Source organism: Girardinichthys multiradiatus, chromosome Y (genome assembly GCF_021462225.1).
Source record: "Girardinichthys multiradiatus isolate DD_20200921_A chromosome Y, DD_fGirMul_XY1, whole genome shotgun sequence".
NCBI classification, from domain to species: Eukaryota; Metazoa; Chordata; class Actinopteri; order Cyprinodontiformes; family Goodeidae; genus Girardinichthys; species Girardinichthys multiradiatus.
The window spans coordinates 5,829,740-5,853,198 of NC_061818.1; the positions used below are offsets into that span (position 1 = coordinate 5,829,740).

General features: G+C 39.3%; 1 protein-coding gene across 3 annotated transcripts in view; it reads right to left on the reverse strand.

The window, feature by feature from the left end:
* Positions 1 to 23,168, reverse strand: part of LOC124864702 (transient receptor potential cation channel subfamily M member 4-like) — a 64,257-nt gene extending 41,089 nt beyond the window's left edge. For all 3 annotated transcript variants that reach the window (XM_047359578.1, XM_047359577.1, XM_047359579.1), the window contains exons 1-7: positions 23,070 to 23,168; positions 16,790 to 16,851; positions 12,058 to 12,235; positions 7,499 to 7,679; positions 6,932 to 7,101; positions 6,633 to 6,810; positions 3,597 to 3,661 (exon numbers count right to left, since the gene is read on the reverse strand). In XM_047359578.1, coding sequence (XP_047215534.1) covers positions 3,597 to 3,661; positions 6,633 to 6,810; positions 6,932 to 7,101; positions 7,499 to 7,679; positions 12,058 to 12,235; positions 16,790 to 16,851; positions 23,070 to 23,141 — 906 coding nt within the window. In that variant the 5' untranslated portion in view covers positions 23,142 to 23,168. The remainder of the gene's footprint in view (positions 1 to 3,596; positions 3,662 to 6,632; positions 6,811 to 6,931; positions 7,102 to 7,498; positions 7,680 to 12,057; positions 12,236 to 16,789; positions 16,852 to 23,069) is intronic.
* Positions 23,169 to 23,459: the final 291 nt, after the last annotated feature.

Genomic DNA, 23,459 nt, shown 5'->3' on the forward strand with positions numbered 1-23,459 from the left:
AATCTTTTTATCGTGAACTTTAATGAACTTGGGAAAGTTTTAATGATTGGGGATTTTAACATACATGTGGATGACATTAACTGTAACACAGCAACTGACCTTTTATCGAAGTTCATTCAGTATGTCTATGGTCCCATTAACACAAAAGGCTACACACTTGTTTCTTCTCTTGGGCAAAACATCACTAATGTTGGGACCCACAGCCATGGATACAACATGAAAGATTCGGTACAAACGTTTCTGGAACTTTCAAAATAAATTGCATTTAACCTACTTCCGGCACAGCCAAGGAAAGGTGTAACAGCGGACTTCCCATGATGCCACTGTCCATATAAAACCCCACTTCTCCCACAAGTCACTCTCTTCCATCCAGACTCTGCTGCGAGGCTGTCAGGAGAGACGGCGCGCTAATGTCTCTTTGCTGGCAAACAGACATAAATCTTCAACTGGATCCGAGTGTCATACGATCATCGATCATATGCATTAAGTTAAAGAGTTCCCAGCATGACGCAGAGTGCAGCAGTTTCCCAAAGCAAGGACAATGGAACGCATCACCGTGGTTACGGCAGTTAACGTGCAGTGTGGTCAGCGGACAGAGCAAGCCGCCCAGCCACAGCTCCGGAGGTTAGCTGTCGCTAACCCTTTGTTCACAGAGCTTTCTTCAAACGTCGTCGTTGCCCAGACAACTCCTCCTCAACACGGTTCAAATGAGGTTAGGGGTTTGGACAGAGATTTAGGATGAAATGATCTAAATGTTTTTCATTTTATGAAGTTTTGTTTGTGTGAAACTCAGTTATCTTGGTGCTAGCAGGTTATCTGCAGCATGCGTGCTGAGTTTTGTGTTCTGTGTTTGTGTGTTTTTAAAGTTAAGACAAATTTTATTTAAAGAGTGATTTTGAACACAGAAGATTGATCATAACGCGCCGTCCGCGCTTATGCATTTTAATCCTTTTATTGACGGTATTTAAAGGTGCGTGTTTGATTCTGGTGATAAGCTCTCAGCTTCTTTTGTTAGCTTTAACTGCTAACAGCTAAGAATACGTGCTTGCATACTAAAGAGTATTTACCCAGAAAAGTTGTCAGTTTTCAATCTAGTAAATAATATTTCCCTAAAAACATTATTTTACTAAACTTGATAACTAAGTAAACACCATTAAGCCCCATTTCTCCAGGAAGGTTTGGCTCTTTTTCAAAATATTTCTTTAAATATTTTACTATTTCCTTAATATTTTTTTAATTATTATGTTAATAAATAAAGGCAGCTAATGAGACACTGTTGAGAAATGGTCATCCAGAAGGTTAGTTTTATTCAGCAAATCATTAATTAAAACATTATTTTAATAAAATAACATTTTATCTGATCTTGGATTGTGAATGGTTGTCTAAACGTTTGCTGATTATTGCCTAATTTGGTTCCAAGACTAACTTAACTTCATTTCCATATTCTTCAAGATAATCCTTGGTTCTCACACATAAACATTGCATGGTAATGTTGTATCACTCTTTCAGTCATGATTTTCAATCATCTTTAATCAACTTGTTTATATTGTACATAGTCCATTAGTCTTCCTTATTCTTTAATTCTGTTTGGTAGTTTAGTTGGATTATTTTAGCATAGTAGAGTTTGTTGATTGAAATATGTTTGACTTTGAGTTGACTTATTTTTGTTAATAAATTCTTGTATTTTAAGAAATTGTGTGAATTCATTCCATGTGTGTGCAGAGTTTTGCTGTTCAATAATGTCAGAGCTTGGCTCACCCTTTTGATTTTGTCCTGATACCATCGCCTTACTGGGCTGGTATTCACAGGACAACCCTTAACAGACCGAAATATTATTTGATAAAATATTCAAATTAAATATTTTCAGATTCATAGTCACAACACTAATTTGTGTGTTATTGATGTTCATGTTAATGATCATTGATCTTTTAACCTTTGTTTTAACATAGCTTTGGACCCATTGCCACCTAAACGTCGAGTCCTGAGGATGTTGCTCTGAAGATCTGGGATTTGTTTGATCTTTGCTGAGGGAGTGCCCTGATGATCATGTTGCTACGCAGTGGTTTAATAATCATTGCTCTGATATTCTTAATGTTGTGGTACCACTGAAAACTGCCTTCATATCATATAAAAAAAAGTTTCTCCATGGATAAATCGATCAATTTGGAAAAACAAAAGAGACTGTCATAAGGTAGAACACATGTGGAAATCCACTAATCTTGATGTTCACTTGCTCCACCTCAGGGAACTTTGGATCTCTTTTTTTGAAATTTATTATAGTGCCAGAATCGAATATTTCTCAAATCTAATTTCTCTATATAAGAAAAGTTCTGAGTTCCCTGCTTGAAACAATCACCTCTCAAGTGTCCCTGTAATCCCAACACTACCTGTGTCCTCTAAAGCTGACACTAATAACTTTCTGAAGTTTTTGGTGAAAATTAAAACTCAACAATGCCACAGGAAGCATTTGTCCATTACTTTATTTCTGGCTCTCCATTTTCTTAGTCTCTGAATGTGAATCTCTGAATGTGTTTAATCCAGTAACTCTAGATGACATTTCATCTTTACTTGATGAAATAAAACCATCTTGCTTTTGGCCCTTGACTTGTAGAAATTTAGAATCCTTCACATTTAACAGGTGTGGCTCCAAGTTCTAGAAAGCATGCAGTTATTGAGCTATTGTTTAAAATTGCAATTTGGATTTGTCTTACCATTTCTATGGTGTTGCGAGGTTTTTAACAAACACACAAAATAGATGGCATGTTACTCCAGGTCTGATCTCTTTATATTGGATACAGGTAGATTTCAGAATTCAGTTTTAGTCCTCACTTTTGGTTCCTGTGTGGTCAAGCCCTGCCTTATATCTCTGACCTTCTGGAGCACCACACCTCTTCTCACAGGCTCAGATCTAACAGTAAAGGCTGTTTATGGTTCCTCAAACACATTTTAAGATCAAAGGTGATAAATCTTATTGAGCTGTAGCCTCCAGGTTGTGGAAGGTGTTGTCTGTCTTGATTCTGTTGATTCTTTTAAGAAGCAGCTTGAGACTCATTTATTCAGACTGCCATTTAACTAGTTTTATGATGTTGCATGTTTGCTGGTTTCATCTTTTCTTTTATGTTTTAATAATATGTGTTTTTTATGCACTTATTTATTGTAAAGTACTTGGTGGTTTTTGACCTGTAAAAGGTTTTTTATAAATAAAACATACTTATTTAATGTATTATGGAAAATCACAACTTTTTATTTTTCTGGAACTGGAACTCCTTTCCTCTTTCTGGCGCTCAAACAGGGGTGTGATTCACCCCTGTGCAATTCATTAATAATCTACAACAGTTACATATTTCCACAAACTTTTGAATAATTTTACTTAACTTTACAACTGTAACCCTCCCCATGAAACCATCTCAACACACACAACTGATAGCTAGGGAAGGTAGAAGGTTCTGGCAAATTAAGTTCTAGGCGCAAACGTTTCCAAGTCGCATATTTGAAATAAACCTTTAGATCAGTACATACTGTTACATCCCCCGTAGTGCCAACCATTTTGCAGTTTGTAATGTAGTAGTGTTGAATTAATGCATGAGTTTCCTCACCTCCAACATGCAGGCTTTTCCTGAGATAAGTATGCAAAGGACCGGAATTTCAATATTGCCACTACCTGTTGTTTGGTAAAGAAAATACATTTGCTAAATAAAAAACGGCAGGTAACTGAGAAAAATATATTAAACACTTTACAATAACCAAACCACTATGCACCAGGTAGCCATAACATTTTGAGCAGCTGCCTGAATTTAAACCGCTCATCTTCAGAAATGCCAAAACAGCCGTAATCTACAGGTCCTTCTCAAAATATTAGCATATTGTGATAAAGTTCATTATTTTCCATAATGTAATGATGAAAATTGAACATTCATATATTTTAGATTCATTGCACACTAACTGAAATATTTCAGGTCTTTTATTGTTTTAATACAGATGATTTTGGCATACAGCTCATGAAAACCCAAAATTCCTATCTCACAAAATTAGCATATCATTAAAAGGGTCTTTAAACGAGCTATGAACCTAATCATCTGAATCAACGAGTTAACTCTAAACACCTGCAAAAGATTCCTGAGGCCTTTAAAACTCCCAGCCTGGTTCATCACTCAAAACCCCAATCATGGGTAAGACTGCCGACCTGACTGCTGTCCAGAAGGCCACTATTGACACCCTCAAGCAAGAGGGTAAGACACAGAAAGACATTTCTGAACGAATAGGCTGTTCCCAGAGTGCTGTATCAAGGCACCTCAGTGGGAAGTCTGTGGGAAGGAAAAAGTGTGGCAGAAAACGCTGCACAACGAGAAGAGGTGACCGGACCCTGAGGAAGATTGTGGAGAAGGGCCAATTCCAGACCTTGGGGAACCTGCGGAAGCAGTGGACTGAGTCTGGAGTAGAAACATCCAGAGCCACCGTGCACAGGCGTGTGCAGGAAATGGGCTACAGGTGCCGCATTCCCCAGGTCAAGCCACTTTTGAACCAGAAACAGCAGCAGAAGCGCCTGACCTGGGCTACAGAGAAGCAGCACTGGACTGTTGCTCAGTGGTCCAAAGTACTTTTTTCGGATGAAAGCAAATTCTGCATGTCATTCGGAAATCAAGTTGCTAGAGTCTGGAGGAAGACTGGGGAGAAGGAAATGCCAAAATGCCAGAAGTCCAGTGTCAAGTACCCACAGTCAGTGATGGTCTGGGTGCCGTGTCAGCTGCTGGTGTTGGTCCACTGTGTTTTATCAAGGGCAGGGTCAATGCAGCTAGCTATCAGGAGATTTTGGAGCACTTCATGCTTCCATCTGCTGAAAAGCTTTATGGAGATGAAGATTTCATTTTTCAGCACGACCTGGCACCTGCTCACAGTGCCAAAGCCACTGGTAAATGGTTTACTGACCATGGTGTCACTGTGCTCAATTGGCCTGCCAACTCTCCTGACCTGAACCCCATAGAGAATCTGTGGGATATTGTGAAGAGAACGTTGAGAGACTCAAGACCCAACACTCTGGATGAGCTAAAGGCCGCTATCGAAGCATCCTGGGCCTCCATAAGACCTCAGCAGTGCCACAGGCTGATTGCCTCCATGCCACGCCGCATTGAAGCAGTCATTTCTGCCAAAGGATTCCCGACCAAGTATTGAGTGCATAACTGTACATGATTATTTGAAGGTTGACATTTTTTGTTTTAAAAACACTTTTCTTTTATTGGTCGGATGAAATATGCTAATTTTGTGAGATAGGAATTTTGGGTTTTCATGAGCTGTATGCCAAAATCATCTGTATTAGGACAATAAAAGACCTGAAATTTTTCAGTTAGTGTGCAATGAATCTAAAATATATGAATGTTAAATTTTCATCATGACATTATGGAAAATAATGAACTTTATCACAATATGCTAATATTTTGAGAAGGACCTGTATCTAGGACCCGACTCTCCTAGACCTTTAAAGGTCTTTTCAAGTGAAAGATTCAGCAACTGGTCAAATACGTTCTGGAGTTTGGAGGCAATATCCACACCTAAAACTGTTTAGATTTGGAGACCAGAGAATCCAACAACAGGAGCAGTTTCAGAGATGCTAGATGTGCCATTTATCTCTATTTTCCTCTCACACAGATGCATTCTACTGCCCTAACATAATTTAATTTACTGCTAGAGCGATCTAAAACCTTGTTATGCTAAGTGTCTGATTTACTACCTAATTATTATTAACTCAGACAGGAAACACCTAGGCAGGATGTGTTTAATTTTTGACATACTTAAGGCAAAGAAGACACATGTTAAAGTTGCGGTGCCATTGTACTAAAGATATTTAAAACACAAATATAAAAGCTCACAATTTGATTGGTTCGTGGTTGGGCTACTTGAAAAGTACATTGAACAAACAAATATAACAAATATACACACTACACTTCTGTTATTGCTCGTTTTCATGAGCTGAACGAAGATCTAAGACTTTTTCTATGTACACAAGAAGCATAGTTTTTTCAAATATTGTTCACAAGTCTATCTACAGCTGCTTTAGTGAACACTTATTGTGGCCAACCTAAGGGACACCTGTGCAATAATTATGTAAGCATCTTGATATGCCACACCTGTGAGGTGGATGGATTATCTCAGCAAAGGAAAGTGTTCACTAAAAACAGATTTAGACTGATTTGTAAGCAACATTTGTGAGAAATATGCCATTGTGTACATAGAAAAAGCCTTAAATATTTGGGTGAAGCTCATTAAAAATGGGAGCAACAACAGAGGTGTTGTGTTTAGATTTTTGTTCACTGTAGTTCTTTACAGTCCAACATAACCAACGTTAGCAAGTCTAAACAGTATACCTATGATGCAAATCAGTGATGTAAGAATGAGAAATGGGGACAAAAAAGTATTTATAAAGTGACTCCCGGCTTTATAGAGGCCAGGCAGCTGCTCACATGATCACACATTGTTTAGCTAATGATAACTTAACTAAAAAATATAATTTTTACCCTCATTCAGTTTTATGCGATTTTCCGTAGCATAATGCCAATACAACATTTAGCAGATGAAGTAAATCTTTATCTTTTGTCCCTAGAAAAAAGATGATTAAAGACACAAAAAACCTATCTTACCATAGATGCCTGTGCGCTGATGGGAAATGAAGTCCTCCAGATTAGCTTGAAAGATTGTCTCTCCGCCTTGCTGGTCAACACTCCCATTGTCCACCAAGAGGAAAGCTTGGCAGCTGTTGTCCAAACAGCGTATGTCATTTGTTGATTTCTGGACATTGTAACGAGCTGGGAAACTTCCCTTCAGACCGGCAACACAAGAATCAAAAGGCCACCATTGTCAGCCATCATTGTCATGCTTAGCTTTAGGACATTAGACACCTCCACCTCAGCTGTGAAACAGAATACCGAAGATTGACTACCTGGGGGTTGACGAGCTGCTGCCTATTGTGCACCAGACCCCAAGGAGCCACTCCAATGGCGATGACTTTTTTCTGGGACACAGCTGAAGCCACAGCCCCATGGTCTCTCACAGCCTCTCCCACACAGCGGGAAACACTCTCTCTCAGACCCCCTGTCAAAATCCAGGCACCTGGACAAGTATAGTTAGACTGTAAGAAGCATGTGGGATCTATCTATTTCTTTATCAAAATTTGTGATGTCACCCAGCAGGCAGAGAGATAGACAGATTGAGACTGTGTACTCAAGGCATGTTCGCATACTCTCATTGGTATTTTGGGCCATTTTAAGAGAGTTTGTGCAAATTTTACCTGAATAGGTAAAATTGGTGCCAGATCAATGTTAGATGTACTTGGAACACAGCAGGATCTAAAACTATCCATGTTGATTCCTCAGGAACAATTTAAATTTAAAAATAGAGAAATCTTCCTAAGAAACTTGCTCTCATTTTTAGGTCATATTTAATTTGTAAAGTTCAGAGTTTTCATGTTAAGTATTGGCTAGATCAATGCAGAGTGGTGGCTTCTTACCTGTACTCTGTGCAGCCCTAACCAGTCCTTTCCTCAGGATATTTCTCACCCATGGCTCAATCTTCTCATGGCCAACACCTCCCACCACTGATACCACCAGGTTGGGTGTGGGCAGGCCCCATTCGGTCGTCATCAGATTGTATATGACCTGTGGAGGTGTGTCACATGAAAGCCGCAGAAACTGAAACAGATAGACAGCATAGCATTAATCCATTGTTGACACATTAAATCTCTCAGTAAAAATACAGATGTAAATAGTCCCGGTGAAAAAAGTAAACCCTCTTCTAAACCAAGGATTTTATGCAGGAGGGTACACTAACATGATTTGGTCTTTACCCTGGATTAAGTGACAGTTTGCTGCTCTGCAGCATACATATGTTAATCCAACCAATGCCAAGAAGAAAAAACATCAGCAATGACGTTAGAGAAGGTCATCTCTAAGGTCTTGAGCAATAAGTAATTTATGTAAAACAGAAAGACAGAAGAAACACATGTACACACATTCATACTGATTACACAATTTCCATTTTTGCATCTCCCTTTACATTGTGGCTGTATCAAGTTTAGCTGTTGCTGTTGGATAGAAACTGTTTTTGAATCTGCTTGTCCTTGCTTTTAATTTGTTGCGTCTGCCTGGCAGTGACAGTTCAAACAGACAGTGACCCCAGTGAAAAGTGCCCTTCATGATGTTATGGGCTTTTTGGAGACAGTGGGAACTGTGAAGTTCTTCAAGTGTGTGGAGAAGGCAGCTAATGATCATTTAGGCTGCGTTAATGACCCTCTGGAACGATTTCCTCTGAGCCACTGTACAGGTGGTGTACCACACACAGATGCAGTAGGTCATTATGCTCTCGACAGAGCACCGATAAAAGGACACCTGGAGTCTCTATGTGATGTAGTTTTTTCAAAGCATCTTCAGGAAATCTTTTGAGCGTGTTGCAAGCAACAAATTCAAAATGAGTGAATTTTTGCAGAAAAACAAACAGGTTTCTCAGTAATAAAATTTAATTTCTTGTCATTGTAGTGCATTCAATTGCATATACAGGTCCTTCTCAAAATATTAGCATATTGTGATAAAGTTCATTAATTTCCATAATGTCATGATGAAAATTTAACATTCATATATTTTAGATTCATTGCACACTAACTGAAATATTTCAGGTCTTTTATTGTCTTATTACGGATGATTTTGGCATACAGCTCATGAAAACCCATAATTCCTATCTCACAAAATTAGCATATCATTAAAAGGGTCTCTAAACGAGCTATGAACCTAATCATCTGAATCAACGAGTTAACTCTAAACACCTGCAAAAGATTCCTGAGGCCTTTAAAACTCCCAGCCTGGTTCATCACTCAAAACCCCAATCATGGGTAAGACTGCCGACCTGACTGCTGTCCAGAAGGCCACTATTGACATCCTCAAGCAAGAGGGTAAGACACAGAAATAAATTTCTGAACGAATACGCTGTTCCCAGAGTGCTGTATCAAGGCACCTCAGTGGGAAGTCTGTGGGAAGGAAAAAGTGTGGCAGAAAACGCTGCACAACGAGAAGAGGTGACCGGACCCTAAGGAAGATTGTGGAGAAGGGCCGATTCCAGACCTTGGGGGACCTGCGGAAGCAGTGGACTGAGTCTGGAGTAGAAACATCCAGAGCCACCGTGCACAGGCGTGTGCAGGAAATGGGCTACAGGTGCCGCATTCCCCAGACCTGGGCTACAGAGAAGCAGCACTGGACTGTTGCTCAGTGGTCCAAAGTACTTTTTTCGAATGAAAGCAAATTCTGCATGTCATTCGGAAATCAAGGTGCCAGAGTCTGGAGGAAGACTGGGGAGAAGGAAATGCCAAAATGCCAGAAGTCCAGTGCCAAGTACCCACAGTCAGTGATGGTCTGGGGTGCCGTGTCAGCTGCTGGTGTTGGTCCACTGTGTTTTATCAAGGGCAGGGTCAATGCAGCTAGCTATCAGGAGATTTTGGAGCACTTCATGCTTCCATCTGCTGAAAAGCTTTATGGAGATGAAGATTTCATTTTTCAGCACGACCTGGCACCTGCTCACAGTGCCAAAACCACTGGTAAATGGTTTACTGACCATGGTATCACTGTGCTCAATTGGCCTGCCAACTCTCCTGACCTGAACCCCATAGAGAATCTGTGGGATATTGTGAAGAGAATGTTGAGAGACTCAAGACCCAACACTCTGGATGAGCTAAAGGCCGCTATCGAAGCATCCTGGGCCTCCATAAGACCTCAGCAGTGCCACAGGCTGATTGCCTCCATGCCACGCCACATTGAAGCAGTCATTTCTGCAAAAGGATTCCCAACCACGTATTGAGTGCATAACTGTACATGATTATTTGAAGGTTGACGTTTTTTGTATTAAAAACACTTTTCTTTAATTGGTCGGATGAAATATGCTAATTTTGTGAGATAGGAATTTTGGGTTTTCATGAGCTGTATGCCAAAATCATCTGCATTAAGACAATAAAAGACCTGAAATATTTCAGTTAGTGTGCAATGAATCTAAAATATATGAATGTTAAATTTTCATCATTACATTATGGAAAATAATGAACTTTATCACAATATGCTAATATTTTGAGAAGGACCTGTATGTTTAACAGGATTTGCAAATCATTGTATCATGTTTTTATTTACGTTTTACACAATGTCCCAACTTCACTGGAACTGGGATCATGGTTTTAGAAAGGTGTTGCCATGTTAGTTAATCCCTCTGTGTTTAGTTTCTGAGTTTGTTCTTGTGTTATGTTTTTTGTACATTTGTTCTTTGTACAGTGTCTCTCCCTCAATATGCCCGATTTCCTTCTGCCTCAGCTGCTCCACATTATCCCCTGATTAGCACACCTGCATTCAATGTCCTTCTCCACACTTCTGTAAGTATATAAGCTCACTAGTGGTCATTGCTAATTGCTGGATTTTTCCATTATTCCATTGCTCTGCCCATATTCCTGTCTGTACTCTATGTCCTGTTTTCCTTGTGCCTGGCTGTGAGTTTTTGTTTTTTGATATCATTAAAATCTTTCTATTCATCATGCTGCTCCTTAATTTCTGCCTGCACTTCAGGCCTACAAACTTGACACTACATGAACATTTTTGTAATGATTTTAAAATTATTTACCTTTAAACCTTTATATGCTTTGGGGCAGAGATTATCCTACCAGGTCCCTTTAGTGCATTTTACGTCCAAATTGAAGAACATACTGTGAAAATCCTGCCTAAAAACTTGTATTTTTACATTGGCTTTTAATTCAGGTCCCATCAGCTCGGAGTCCCATCAGGTTTTTTATGTTGTGGTGTTTACCTATTTTAGTCTCATTTTATTAATTTAACTTTTTTATTTTCACTCCCTTTTAATCTTGTGAAGCCCTTTGGTGAACTTTGTTGTTTTTAAAGGTGATATATAAATAAAATTGAAATTGACTTAAGGCCATTTCCAAACTGTTTGAGGTCCATTATTACACATACAGAAAGTCATAGATTACTTAAGGACTACATTTAAGACAGCAAATACAACCCAAAGTCAGATCGAGCAGTACTCGGAGAAGTGAACTCCATGTAAGACTTTATAGGCCTTAGTAGGTTAAAGGTTGAAGTTCACGACAGGACAGTTAGAAGATGACTAAATAAGTTTGGCTTGTTAAGTAGGTAAAAAGCCTCTTCTTTTTATGAAGCAAATGTCTGCCATGACTGTGTGACTTCTGTTTTGTGTTTTGATTTAAACATATTTATACTCAGATCTGAGTTGCAATTATTAGTTGAGGTTTATATCAAAAGATCCTAGTTCCTGTTGTTCCTTTTTCTGAGTTTCTTTGCTATCGTTTGGTTGGTATCTTCCTTTATTTTTGTGTTGGGTTTTGTTCTGTTTCTGGTTTGGAGACTTTTCTGCTTTCTGTAGTTTTGCTTCCCTGGTTCACACGTTTTCAGTTTTCCTTCTCCATTTATTCAGTTTAAAGTTCCTTGCCTTCTCTCACACCTACACCCTGTTACTAATCAACAACCTCCTTGTGCTCCTTGTTGAGCAATCACCACTTTAGTTTAGATCTCTTAGTTAGTCTAAATCTTTGCAAGATCCTTCTGTTGGTTGTGCCTGTTGTGTTCTTACATCTCAGTGCTTTCAGTTGTGGTTATTGTGGTTATCACCTCCAGTCTCCAGCCCTGTACATTTCTTTATTTAATACATTCACTCATTATGAGACTGTCTGCATGTCCCTAGAACTCCAAAATATACAGGGCTAGAAATAGCAGCATACAGTCACACTGAAGCCAAACTACTGTACCCCGCGGGTACCAGTTTCTGTCATATAAATTAGCTACACAAACATAACTGTTTTATTCATCTAGGTGGTGTTTAAAATATATTCTGCCCATGGAAAATTAATGCTGACATGTTTTGATAGATCAGACCCAACACACCCTGTTGACATTTAACTAGGGGCAGAGGAGGAGTTATCTCTGCCTGTATTGGTTAAGTAGGGTGGTATCAGTCTACCCAATCTGTGTGTATGGATAATTGTGTGTGTGTAAAGACAATGTTTCTCACATGGCTGAGTCTGCGTCCAGCTCCAGCAAACTCCAGCTGTCCAAAAGCATCTGTGGGATATTCAGAGGAGTGCTGCTGGCTGTCCCACTTGGTAACAGTCATTGGTTCGAAGTTGTCTCCTGTTGCCGCGGAGTCATGTATTTCCCGTAGACAACCGCACTGACATTGCGCTCCATTACTGCCACATAAACAAAACACATAATTCTTTTATTCTGTGACTTATACAACCTCCCATTTATTCTGAGATCTCATGGATAATGACAAGATTTAGTCCAATTTTAGGAATATGTTTAACTTTAAAACTTTACAAATTACTGAACAGTACGAAACTGATGTAACAAGTGTAAAATAAGGTAAGATTTTGTACATAATTAGGAAAAACTGATATTTAGGAAAGCAAACTATACAATTATTATTATTCAGCAGCTGTGATATAAAAGTGTGTACCAATAGTCATTCATACCGCTGTGTGACATGGAAGAAAAATGTTTCATGGCTTTCAACATTTGTACAAGAAAAAATCTAGAATGCTGTACATTTATATTCAGCCAACCTGAGTCAATACTTTGTAGAACCACCTTTTACTTCAGCTACAGCCGCAGGTATTTGAACATCTACAGACTGAAAATGTTGCCCATTTTCATTGCAAAATAGTTTAAACTCAGTTAGACTGAATCAAGAATGTCTGAACATAAAGTTTCTAGTGTTGTCACTGATTCTCAGTTGGATTCTCAATCCTGGTCCTCAGGGTCGCTTGTCCTTCATTATTTAGATGTGTTCCTGCTCTACCACACTAATTTAAAAGACTGCATTACATCTTTAGCATGCCATCAGGTGTTTCAGAAACCTGTTAATCACATCTAACACATTATGTCAGGTCTGTGACAGCAGGAAAACACTTTGTGAGGACCATAGTTAAGAATCAATGATCTAAATCATTCCATTGTATCTCTGGCAGTCCTGCTTGAAGGTGAAACTCCTCCCCAGCCTCAAGTCTTCTGCAGCCTCTAACAGATTTTCTTACAGGATTCTCCTGGATTTAGCTGCATCCACCTTTCTATCTACTCTGACCAGCTTCCCTGTTCCGACTGAAGAAAAGGATCCTCACAGCATGATGCTGCCACTATTGTTGGTATGTTGTGCTCAGGGTGATGTGCAGTTTTTAGTTTTCACCACACAAATAATTTTGCATGTAGGGCAAAAAGGTATTCTTCAGTTAATTTTCCTGTGTCCATTAGTATTAGGTTCTGAGTCTTATTTTATCTGTTTTTTTTTTCATGTTGCTTTCTTATTCTTGTATTCCATTATATTTAGATTTCTGTTAGAATCCTTCCAGTGTTCTCCTGCCAATGTTCTCTCCTCTTTCAGCTGTTTTTCCCTTCATTTATCTCAGCTGTGTCTCATCTCCTCCTTTGCCCTGCCTTTCTCCACTCTTCCCTATATATTCATATGGTCTGGTTGTAATTTTTCTCTACTGGATTTTACTTTTTGCTCATCTGCTCTATGTCCGTTGACTGTCTGTCTTTCTTAATTGCCTGTCTGATCCATGCCAGGTACTCAGCCCATGCTACATGTCCTGTTGTACATGTAAGTTATCAGTTCTCTTATGAAACATCTTTAACTCACCATGCTTCTCAGACCCTCTTGCTTACACTTTGTTTCTGCAAAACCTTCACAAAATATCACAAAAGAATCCAGCCATCTGGACCAAGCAGTCAATGGAGCCTCAGAGCTACCTATTGGGATCCAGCAGAAGGAGGAAGATGCGAGAGCCCATTATGGAGAAGCCATAGAGATCCTGCCTTCTCCACTGCTGTTGGAAGAGAAGCTGCAGACCTTTCCTTTCCCGCTCCTGTGCTGCTTGTTCGGTGCTCCTTTGCTGCCCTCCAGTGTTTTGCAAAAAATAACAAACAGCTGACCTCTTTGCTTCATCTTTGTCTGCTGCGGCAGCTATGGCAAGTCTCACGTTGACAGAGGCAGTGGCGCTCACATCTGTCACTGTGGCAGTTAAAGCATGCTCTTTGGTATTCAGAGGGGTTTGGGGACAAACTGCCTCTTGTTTCTTATCCAGATGGGTTTGAGGACGTCTTGCCTCGTGCTCCAAAGGGGTTTAGGGATGAACTCAGGTTCTCCCAGTTCCCTGTCAGTCTTTAGATTCTCTGTGCTGCCAGTCTCCTAGGCTTTCTCTCTGCTGCAACCAGCCTCCAAGGTTCCTGCATTGCTGCCACTGGCCTCCCGGTTCTCCCTGCATCGCAGGTGCTGGCCGCCTGAACTCTGTGCCTCCTCGGGACGACCTCTCGGTCACCCGCCTGAACTCTGTTCAGTGGTGGAGGTAATCAGGATTTGTCTATGTAGTCCTTTTGGCAATTTCTTTGCTGTTAGTAGTGTTCCTAGATTTTGCATTCTTCAGTTCCTTAAAAACCACAACAAAATACGACAAATTCTTTTAACACGAAATAGTGGATGAGGCTGGGGTTGAGGCAGCACCTTCAAGCTGTTCTGACCCATTATGCATCACGATAATGGGGGAATATTCCTTTTTAAACTAGTCCATGTCTGAACTGAGTCAGAGACTGGCTTTTTGTACCTTCCTTATAACTTCTTCTAGGAGAGCCCAGCTCAGTCATTGTCTGCTGGGAAGGGGTCTTTTACAGTGAACTGCTTCTCACTGTGTCTGAGGACAGCAAGGTCCTTTGCGATGTCTGTTTCAAGGTGGAATATCCTAATCAACCTTTATCCCCAGCAGAAACTTTTACCAATATTTTTTATTTAACTGTGTAGAAGAATCAAAAGCAACTCTAAACAAATAGGGTTTTAACCTTGATTTAAAGGAACTCGGGGATTCAGAATTTCTGCAGTTTTCTGGAAGTTTGTTCCAGATTAGTGGAGCATAAAAAGTGAATACTGCTTTTCCATATTTGGTTCTGGGTGTGAAGAGTGGACTTGAACTAGAAGACCTGAGTGGTCTGGAAGGTTAATACCACAGCAATAAGTGTTTAATGTATATTGGTACTAAGCCATTCAGTGACTTATAAACTGACAGAAGTATTATAAAGTGTATTCCCTGAGATACAGGATGCCAGTGTAAGGACTTTAGAACTAGGGTGATGGGTAGCAGTATTTGCGATCAGCTGCAGCGGTTTGATGAACTTTTTAGGCAGACCTGTGAAGAAACTGTTGCAGTAATCAGTTTGACTAAAGATAAACACAATTCCAACCAGCATTGTAATGTGAATGACTCAGTCTGCATGGGGATAGCACATTCTGACCAGAACCACAGTATAGGTGGTGGTATCATGTGTGAAGGGAGAGTGCTGTTAATGAGTCAAGCTTTTTACAACTATGACTCATTGCTGAAGCAAAGCCTTAGGGATCACAAGAGGGTTGTCCATGCTTTTATCCACTCTTGTGTGGACTGTTGTAACTCTTTAGATGTTGGGCTAAATCCATCATCCTTGACTTATGATTTATGGGACACACCAGCCAGCATGTTTTTTTCATATTTGCGTTCTTTATTACATAGTTTAAATTCGTAAATCATTAACAGGCTTCTGTAGATCTCAAGGACAGGCCAATAAGGGAACAGAAGTATTTGGACCAGATACGTGGGAAAAAGAAAAAAAACGAACATTCTTTTGTGTCATTGTTTTCATAATTTCCCTGTTGTTTATGTTCTTTAAAGTGTTGACATTTTAGTTCATTCCTTTGTGTATTTTGTTTGTTCATTCTTGTGTTCTTTGTACATTTATATTATCACAGTTGGGATTTCCTAAAGTTTTACTTATTCCATTCAGCTCCTCTGCCTCAGCTGTTCCTCATTTTCACCAAATTGCTCTCACCTGCTTACTATGCTTGTTTCCACACTTCCCTCAGTATTTAAGCTCTCTGGTTGTCGATACTCATTGCTGGTTTCTGTTGTTGTCTGCCTTCTGTTCTGTTGCTCTGTACTGTTCCCGTGCTTTGCCAGATGTGTTCCACAACCTGCTCTTTGTAGTTCTTTTTCTCATGATTAAATATGCTGCTTTGACACAACCTCGTTCTGCACTCGGGTCTCTCTTTTAACCACAACCATCATAATTACTTACCAAGCAGTGTGCCCTAAGGACCTGGCGTGCAAAACAATCTCATTGCATGCTTCAAGCAGCATTAGCTTGTCTCTGTTGATGTTATTTTGGAGGCCAGACACTGAAACGTTAGAAGACACCTACTGTAAAAAATAAAGGCCAATTTGCTGATGGGAGTCATAAAAAACCTGCAACAAGTTTTAAAAGATCCAGTTTACATCTTGCACATTAGGATCTTGTGGAGGATGTCTGTTCTGTAAAAACACACGTGGATCTATATTATAGGATTTATGAGCAAATTAGGAAATATTGAACATACAGAAAAGAGACTTAGAGATTTGTGACAAAAAGAGAATGAAAATACCTGAAATAAATGTGCTTCTTTTAAATAGTCTGTGCAATAAATTGTACGAAACACAAATTATTAGGTTGACAAGATCGGGTAAACCGTAAAAGTATAAACTATCTAATGAATAAGGAATTCAGTGAAGTTTTGGTTTAATTTTCAGTTTTTTTTTTTTACAAAAGTGTTCTAACATGATTTTTGAGAATGACACACTGGCTGTTAACCAAAAGCTTCATGTTTGAACAAGAATCAAATTAAAATAACATCGAATAAGCCTAAATGGCTCATTTTCATCATTTTTAAAATTAGAAATAAAAATTACCTGGAAGTGTCTTCAACAAAGGTCGTGCAGACTCTTTTCTTGATGACCTTGGGAATCCAGCTCTATGAACATAAGACAACAATCTTTACAAATAAAGAAACATTTCTGACTGACTTGTTGGTGAGAATAGTATAGCTGATTTTCTGTTCATTGTGCACTTTAGTTTATATTCTGTTTTTTCTGTGACATTTCCTGAGGTTAGTTTTGTCCTTGTATTTCTGTTTAGTTATTTGTTCTGTTTTTCTGCTTAGTTCTAGTCACGTTTTGCATGTTTTACTCTTTAAGAGTAAACAGCTTAATTTGGTCCACCTGCTTCATGCCAATCAGTCTCCCTGTCTCACCTGTTTGAGGCATAATATATACTGTTCAGTTCTCTGTTATAGCGCTTTGTTGGCCATGTAGTTAAATTGGCCAAGCATTCAAATTAAAATTTTAATATGGATATATTCTTTTTCTAAAGTAGTTTTGTCCAAATAACACCTTATGCTTAAACCAAAATCGCAGCATAACTTTATACTGACTTTTTACTCGTTACAGACAATAAGTGTCATGGTTTAAAGCTGTTTGAATTTTGTTTTGTTTCTCTCTGATTCTGATTGTTTTTCTAATGTTTTGGATCTTGCTTCTGATCATTGTTATCCAGGTGGTGCTTTAGTTATTTCCTTAGGTTTAGTTTCTTATGATTCTTGTATTCTGTTTATAGTGTTTGTCAGTTTATGTTCTGCTTTATCTGTAAGATGTTCCTTAGGTTTGACTGTGTCCATGTATTCCTGTTTAGTTCCAGCTATGTCTTGTTTCCACTCCCTGCCACAGTCAGCTTGCAATCAGCTTCATTCGGTCCACCTGCACCTTGTCCATCAGTCTCCTTGCGTTACCTATGCCATGCCACATATACACTCCTCATTTCTGTTTGTGCGTTGCTGGTTTACTTTGTTCTCCTTCACTCATGTCTGTTGTCCATGTCTGTCTATGCCAGTTTATCTTGCCAAGCCAAGCCTATCCATGTCCATGCCTGTAACTGCTTCCACCTGCGTGTCTGTAGGTTTTTGTCCAGTTAAACCTTGCTACCCACCAAGCCACATTATCTCTTGCCAGTCTGTGTTTGGGTCCACTCCAAGAGGTGTTCATGACAAAAATCTATTTCAAAAATCTATTTAATGAAAAACCTTGCTTGCAAAACAACAATATTGGGTCAGATGATTTAATTTATTTTGCTAAATCAGTCTAAGTGGAAGCAGCATCCTCTTATTCAGCCACAGAACAGGGCATTGACTAATCTTAGAGGCCTTAAAGCAGAGAATGTAGATAGTGTGGGTGCAGCAATGTCCAGGACTTTAAGAAGCCTGTCTAACTGCATTAAACATGTGTGTTTTACTTTTAATATTACCGATTGACTCTTGAAACCGCAAACCGTCCATCCTCTCTTGGCACACTGTTTGATGGATGGAGGAGACGAGCCTCTTCTAGCAATTGTATATTAGATGATTCTTAATTTTCCACAAATGGTCAATGTGTAATTCCAAATAACCATGACAATGTCTTGTGACAGTCAAAGAAGCAAACCGGTTCCTTTCGGTGGAAAAACGTTAAGAGAGACTGTGTCTACACACCATGAGGGATGTTTGTAGTGAATTACAGCAAACCAACAAGTTCTTGAATGACACTAGTGACTCAAACCCAGCTGAAAATAAAACGTTTGTGGCTCGAACCCGTTTAGTTCTACAATGTCTGCTTAAAATCCACACAGCGCTGTCTAGCTGCTACATTGAGCTCAATTATAGGTCAGTGCTGATCATGTAATCACCTGTAATGACATGAATATGCCTCCTATATTTATATTTGGAAGAGTGTCACCATACACACTATGTGAAGAACTTGAAACCATTCAGGACGTCACATAAAATAAATAAGAAATGACTTCGAAGCCAGCCATCGCGCACAGAGCCTGACTGAGGTTTGTTCCCAACACAACTATTATTAATAGAATAATTATTATTATAGAATAAAGGAATCATGAGTTAAGGAGGCCAGCGTGCTGTTGCATCCAAGAGACACATTTGCACATCAGAAAAAGGTTGAATACATATATTCAATGAAAATGCATTAAAAAAAAGCATTTTCATTGGAGGAAAAAGCTTAGAGATGGAACCCTTATAACAGTGTAAGTGTAAGTCCATTCAATTCAATAAAACTTCTGAAAAGCAATAGAAAGACCCGCAACATAGTGAGAACTTGAACTGGCACCAGCGACGCACAGTTCCTCCTGGTTTCCCTCTGTAACACTGAGCTTCAAAATGATTGACCTGGGCGATCTAAACCGGCTAATAAGCCATCATCATGTGCCAGCAGATCAGCATGATCTCTGAAAAAAACGGTCCCTCCGACTTCCCCCAGCTGTGCTAAAGCTGTCATCATTCCACCATTACGCGCAACTTTATGCAGCTATTTCAGAATCAGAATCAGCTTTATTGCCAAGTTCGTACATACAAACAAGGAATTTGACTCCGGTACACTTTGCTCTCTGGTTTTTGTTTTTGTTTTTTTGCGTTAAAGAATATACATATATACAATATACAAATATACACATATATAAAAAGGTGCATTTGCAACATCTGTATGCAGTTGTTTGGTACTCTATTGAATGTTCATCAGAGAAACAGCCTGGGGGAAGAAACTGTCTTTGTGGCGGCTGGTTTAGTAAACAGTGCTCTGTAACGGCGGCCTGAAGGTAAAACTCTAAACAGTTTATGTGCAGGGTGTGTGGGGTCTGCAGAGATTTTAGCATCTCTTTTTCTGACCCTAGACCTGTATAAGTCCTGGATGGAGGGAAGGTCAGTTATGGTTATGGTTGTTTCTTTATGGTTCTATTATTGATTAGTCTCTGTATTAAGGTTCTTTGTTCTCCTGGATTTGTTAGCTCCTCTTTTAATATCTCTGTGTTTATTTATGGTTTGGTATTCTTTTTCACCTTGCACACTTCTTGTTTTTCTAGTCTGTTTTCTGTTCCTCCTCGTCTTTATTCCCTCTCTGTGTTCTTATTCTGTTCTGTCTAGCTTAGTTCTTTATGTTTAGTTTCTAGTGTTCCAGTTCTGATTCCTGTTATTCTTCTGTTCCTTCCAGTTCTTCTGTTTCCTTTACCTCTTGGTTATTCTAGATTTCTTATGTTTTGGTTATTTTATCTTAGTCTATTGTTCTGCTTAGGTCTTGGTTTCTCTTTATTGTTTATTTGTTTAATCTGTTCCTTCTGCCCCCCTGCCTCCTTGTCGCACCTGTTCTCAGTTCCCTTGATTACTTGCCTTTGTCTTTCCCCAGTATATTAGTTGGTTTGGTGTCTCTGTTCGTGGCTGGTTCCTTGTGTTCGTCACACCTTGTTCGTCTCTCTCTCTCTCTCTCTCTTTGATAACCCTAAGTGACTGAGAATAAATGGTTCTGTGTCCTTTATATGCTATATCTAGCCTCAAACAAAGTCTTAATCAGGGTTATGGCTCGTTGGTATACAACACATGTGCTAGCTTGCAAATAATTTTTCTTAACATGCTATGCAAGATGTTGCAACCTAGCTTTCCACCTATCTTTTATTACCACTTCAGAGCTTGACTTTGTTTCAACAAGATTAGGCAGGTGTTCCAGAAAGATATAATGTCAGGTTACTGTGACAAAACGGGTTCTACCAGTCTGCTGCTTGTTGGCCACACAACGGATTGAGTTATAGTTGTCAAATCCCTGGTTGTACTTACACATTTTGAAGCGTTCTGTGAAAACTGGTTTGTGGAATTTTACAAAAGGCCTTACATAATGCTGCATAAAAACCTTTCATAAGCCCAGACATTTCATCATCTCACGTGAAAGCTTTCATCTAACAGACACACCTGGAAACTACCTGTTGCTCACCGCTGAGTACATTTTAAAACTAAACGTGAACTTCTGTTCATCCACCACCTGTCAGGGATGTTCAGCTACTGTATCTGCAAACTAAGATTAATATCTCCAGCAATCAACTGATCCACAATGAAGCAATAAAAACACAGAATTCACCAATCTGGATCTGTGCCCATTGAAAACAACTAAGATTAAGAAGAACTCATGTTCTGTTGGTGAGAAGGTAAGGTGTGGCCCCAGCAGTGACTCAGGCTCAGTTATTAAAAAAGACAGATTTACTTGCTAAACCTGTAATCTAAAGCCATTGTTGTTTAACTTTGGTCCACAAACCACTGGTGGTACTTGGACAGCCTTTAGTGTTGCTCAGAAGGGATTGGCAAATATAATAGTGTTTATGGTTATGATGAAAAGCCTTTTTCATGTGTAGAATTTTGAAAGCCCCTATTTCTGCATCAAATACAAAGCATGTTAAACCCACTTACCTATTTTCAACAGCAAGCAGGGGGCGCCAACTCTGCACAGACTGAATTTGTATAAAAACAATAACTGACTGGTAAGTTTTATATTTTTTTCTATTGCCTCTGCAATCTGTAGGATTTACCAGCTTCCTTGTCCCTGCTGAAGAAAATAATCTACACAGCAAGATGCTGCTACCGCTATGTGTCACCTTGGGCATGGTTTGTTCAAAGTGATGTGCAGTGTCACGGTTCTCTGTTTTTTATTGCCTGTCTTTCATTGAGGCCAGATTTGTGGTGTCCAGGACTTAGAATTGTTCTCTGCAGCTCCTCCAGAGTTACCAAAGGCTGCTTCTCTCGTTAATGTTCTCCTTGCCTGGCCAACCATTTTAGGTGGATGTCCCATGTCTTGGTAGATTTGCAGTTGGTCCATCCTCTCTCCATGATCAGATAATGTTATCTGAATCAGAGTAAAAGGGGCTGAATACAAGTAGACGCCATACTTTGTAAAACGTTTGAAAACCATGTATCACTTTCCTTCCTCTTCATAATGATGAATTACTTTGTGTTGGTTTATTATTTAAAATCCCAGTAAAACACACAAGTTTTTGGTTGAAACGGGACATATACTTCAATACTTTTTCAAGCCACTGTAATTCCAGATCTGCTTTAACAATTTAACCTGTAGCAGGAAAATCTCATAAAAAAGATCAGTACTTCAAAGTCACCTGGCCAAATTTGTCTGTGAGCTAACATGTATGCAGGGTGTGGAAAATGTACCAAGTTGAACTCTTATGTTTCTTGCTATGAGAAGGCAAATCTAAAAATGCAGAACAACAATACTGTACCCTTTTATGAGGTCTGTTTGTTCTCATTATAAATTGCCTGAGTGAAATTTAATCAGGATTTAGAACATAAGGCAAGTTTTAATCTAGCTGGAGTCAGCTCCTATGTCAAACAAAAATAAACAGAAACATAATTCATTTATGTCAAACTTGCTATTAGGTGACAGCTAAAGTTACAGCCTCGAACCTACCCTCTCCTGGAGTAGTATTTGTCATGTTAAATAAGTCAGAGGTCATGCGTGCGCAGCCTGATTAAGGATGCATAGTTCAAAGAAAGGTACAAAAAATGAATGTGAATGCAGCCTATTCTAACAGTGGACTAACACCTGCATACTTTGTCATTATGTCAATGCACAGGGCGAAGTGTTGGAGCAGACAAACAATTCCAACTATGTCTCAAACTTGTCATTAAAGGAAAAACAAAAGACAAGTCCTGTAAGTCTGCCCTTTAATGAGCCATGGGCTGTTTGGAATTAAAACAGAAAAGCAGCAGTTTTCCTAAAACATTATATCATTTTATTACAATTTTAATAATGTTGTCTGCGACAATCATTATTTTGATTTTGATTGACTAAAGCAAATATATGGAACAATCAGCAGCTACACTTTTTAGTACTTTTGAAGCGCTGTTTGTGCAGAATATTATACCTTTTTATTGTCTGAACCAAACAGTGTAGAATACCAAGCTGATCAATTAGCATATTAATTAGTTGGGCTATCTGCAGATGTAGCCAGCTGCAGAGATGCTGCTCTTCCTTGACTATTGTAGTTTTAAAACAGAAGCAGTCTGTCTATATTCCATCTCTGCTCTTCCGCTGTAAATCCACTGATGTATGCACTAACAGCTATGTGCTGTAATAAATCTGTAACAAAAGCTTTCCTTTGCAAAGTTTATCAGTTACAAAATGTGAAAAAGAGAAACGTAAGTGAGTTAACCTATATCTCTCTGATTCCTGCTAGCACAGGAACAGTTCTTCTAACACAGGTGTGTCCCTCCTCAGTCTGACTGGACATGGCTGAGATAATCTGCCAGGAATGCAGCGCTATTTCCCCCCTGAGAGCCACGGGATGAGTACTAGATGTTTCTTAGTGTGCTCATACCTGGTCCTTTTCTTTCTGGCCACCAGCCTTTCCTCTGCCTCCCTCCCTGTCTTTCTCCAGCTTCACCACCATCCTGAGCTGCTTCAGAGAGTCATCTGATCACAGAACCCCAGCTCAGCTCTGTTTATCCTGCAGCTCCTCCCACAGCTTCCATCCGGCTCTGCCCACACAGACACCGGAGCTCCCACCTTAAGAGGAAGGCAGTAGTGACGGGAAGCGTGAAAGCTCTGGGTGAAGCATAAACCTTTTCACATTATGTTACATTACTCTGAGAAATGTATTTTATTAAGATTTTATTTGCAAGACCACCACAAAGTAAAGAACAATTTTACTGTAGAAGCACCCTTTTCTTTTACAACAGCTGCAAATCATTGCTTGCCTTTTTTGCTG